Source organism: Phalangium opilio, unplaced genomic scaffold, assembly GCF_054372755.1.
Source record: "Phalangium opilio isolate 3A_F unplaced genomic scaffold, DU_Popi_V2 ptg000009l_1, whole genome shotgun sequence".
Classification (NCBI taxonomy): Eukaryota; Metazoa; Arthropoda; class Arachnida; order Opiliones; family Phalangiidae; genus Phalangium; species Phalangium opilio.
In genome coordinates, this window is record NW_028324146.1 from 14,472,512 (window position 1) to 14,475,084 (window position 2,573).

General features: G+C 39.5%; 1 protein-coding gene across 1 annotated transcript; it reads right to left on the reverse strand.

Moving 5' to 3' along the window:
* Positions 1-317: 317 nt before the first annotated feature.
* On the reverse strand, positions 318-1,649 carry LOC149716463 (uncharacterized). Its single transcript, XM_089844856.1, has 3 exons — positions 687-1,649; positions 583-616; positions 318-433 (listed from the first exon to the last, which is right to left on the reverse strand). The coding sequence occupies exons 1-3, from the start codon at positions 1,647-1,649 to the stop codon at positions 318-320; spliced, it is 1,113 nt and encodes a 370-aa protein (XP_089700982.1).
* Between the last annotated feature and the right edge of the window lie 924 nt (positions 1,650-2,573).

A 2,573-nucleotide genomic window follows, 5' to 3' on the forward strand; every position in this document is an offset into this window, starting at 1 on the left:
CCCTGCGTTGACTCTCGTCTTATCAAAACTTTAAAAATGGCGACTAAAACGAAACAAACGGGCTTGCGCTACCACGTGACCTTAAGACCGGCTGTGATTGGTCTGCCTCTACGGGAAGAAAAATCCGCGCTCTGAGAAAAACCGCAAAAATAGAAATATGACCTTCGACGCCAAAACACGAATTTCGTAAAAAAAAAGGAATTGTTTTTTCCTTTTCCGCGAAAATATGGGAAAATCGTCCAAAATTCGCTCAGTGAAAACCGTGTGTAAGGCATCCAAAGAAATAATACTAATTGTGTTATATAACAATGCAGTATTTAAAGAGTGCACTTGTTCAAAAACGCCAACTTTTCGCCTTTTTGAGGTTTCAGGCGACTTCTCTTTGGAGTAACGGAATCCCCAGTTGTACGTCTGATCACTCTATTGTAATTCTCTAGGATTGTGATACGTTAAATATTAAGTCTTATGGCACCATCTACTCTCAACATAAGTGTTTTTCTTTAAAAAATATCGGGTAGAAATATCGGTTCATTTTTAACCGATACCGATATATCGGTCAAAGCCAAATATCGGTTACGATACCTATATGACATCGGTATCGGCCCATCTCTATTAGCTATTTGTAACAAACAGTTGTTAGCAGATCGTAACAAAGATCTAAACACAGAGACATCTAGTGGTTGTACAATATGCGACGCGTGGGGTGGTAGGCAAAATAGTTCTATTTGATTTCTTTCACAAAGGCGTCTAATTTCGATGTCAATATGGCTTGTATGCCCATCTAAAAGTAAAATTACTGGTCTTGCAGGTGACAAAGCAGGGATAAAATGATTGGCTAGCCAGCCATAGAAAATTTCAGTGTTCATCCAATCAGATTTAGACATTGCAAAGCGAGTACCCTGTACTCCGTTATCCAAAGGGTTAAACGTCATGCGAACACCGCTGTACAATTGAAAAGGTGGGATGAATTTTCCACTCGCTGATACTGCACAAAGAACTGTTATTTGCAATTTGGTGTTCCCTGTGATTTGTAGCACATTTTTCTGGGTGGATGATGTTAAAACTTTGCCAGATCTGGGACATAAAGCGAATCCAGATTCATCACAATTCCAAATACGCTCACCGCAATCATGAAGCATATTGTGATCGCTTAAAAATGCATGATAGCAGATGAACCAATCTGTTATTGCAGTTGGGGTGCAAGCTTTGGCACGAGCAATTTGCAAATGTTCTGGCGTTTTAAGTTTTACAGCTAGGTTTCTTTTTAAAAAGCCACTCCACCATGATTTACCGGGAACTCCGTTACCTTCTTTGGCAACCAACTTCTTGACTTTGTCAAGAATTTGAAATTTAGATTGACCATATCCTATTTCAGACATTTTAATGGCCCAATCAGCCAAATCTTTTTCTTCCGCTGCCGTTAGAACTGTTCTTCTTCCTGGCAAACTGTGCATATTGTACCTTCCTGACAGTTTACTGTGCAGTGAAGTAACAGGTATTTTGTATTCTTTTGCGCTCTCCCTTAAACTTTTGCCATTCTTCACATCATTCATTGCGTTTGCAATATCGATATTATTCCATTGTTTATGAACACCGTACCATTTTGGTTCTACCGGCACTTGAGCTAAAGTGTCTGTGGGAGGTGTCATATCCGGGTCTGTAATGAAAATAAAACCCTTAGCGAGTCGCTTGAATTATCAAAAATTGCTAAGCCTTGGTTAATTCTAGGGTTGAACCGGTACCGATACCATATCAGTATCGGTGGGTGACTCCCATAATCCCCCTGGACATAATCCCCCCAAAAATTCCCCCCCGTCCAAATGGGCATAAGACAAAATCCCCCCATTTGCAGACAAAATCCCCCCAAACTGGAGACAAAATCCCTCCCAAATTGGAGTCAAAATCCCCCGCTTACGGAACGAAATCCCCACCTTGGAGACGAACCCTTCAGGGGTCATTCCTATTTTAGAGGTCGTTTTCCACAGTGGAAATTTTTTTAGTAGGATAGTAGTATTCCCCCTACGAGGAAAAACGGAACCAATGATGGAGAAAATAGTATGAATTGCCGACTAACGATAAATTTTCGCCTTTTCCAAAATATTGCTGACTAACCATAAATTTCCGCCTTTTCCAAAATATCGCTGACTAACCATAAATTTCCGCCTTTTCCAAAATATCGCTGACTAACTATAAATTTCCGCCTTTTCCAAAATATCGCTGACTAACTATAAATTTCCGCCTTTTCCAAAATATCGCTGACTAACCATAAATTTCCGTCTTTTCCAAAATATCGCTGACTAATTATAAATTTCCGCCTTTTCCAAAATATCGCTGACTAACCCTAAATTTCAGCCTTTTCCAAAATATCGCTGACTAACCACAAATTTCCCCCTTTTCCAAAATACTGCTGATAACCATAAATTTCCGCCTTTTCCAAAATATTGCCGACTAACCATAAATTTTCGCCTTTTCCAAAATATTGCTGACTAACCATAAATTTCCGCCTTTTCCAAAATATCGCTGACTAAACATAAATTTCCGCCTTTTCCAAAATATCGCTGACTAACCATAAA

Coding starts and splice junctions, on each gene's coding strand:
- LOC149716463 (XM_089844856.1), bottom strand. CDS start 1,649: ATGACACCTCCCACAGACACTTTAGCTCAAGTGCCGGTAGAACCAAAA. Junction 617..686: donor CACCCCACGCGTCGCATATT/GTACAACCACTA, acceptor TGTTACAAATAG/CTAATAGAGATGGGCCGATA. Junction 434..582: donor CCGATACCGATGTCATATAG/GTATCGTAACCG, acceptor TCACAATCCTAG/AGAATTACAATAGAGTGATC.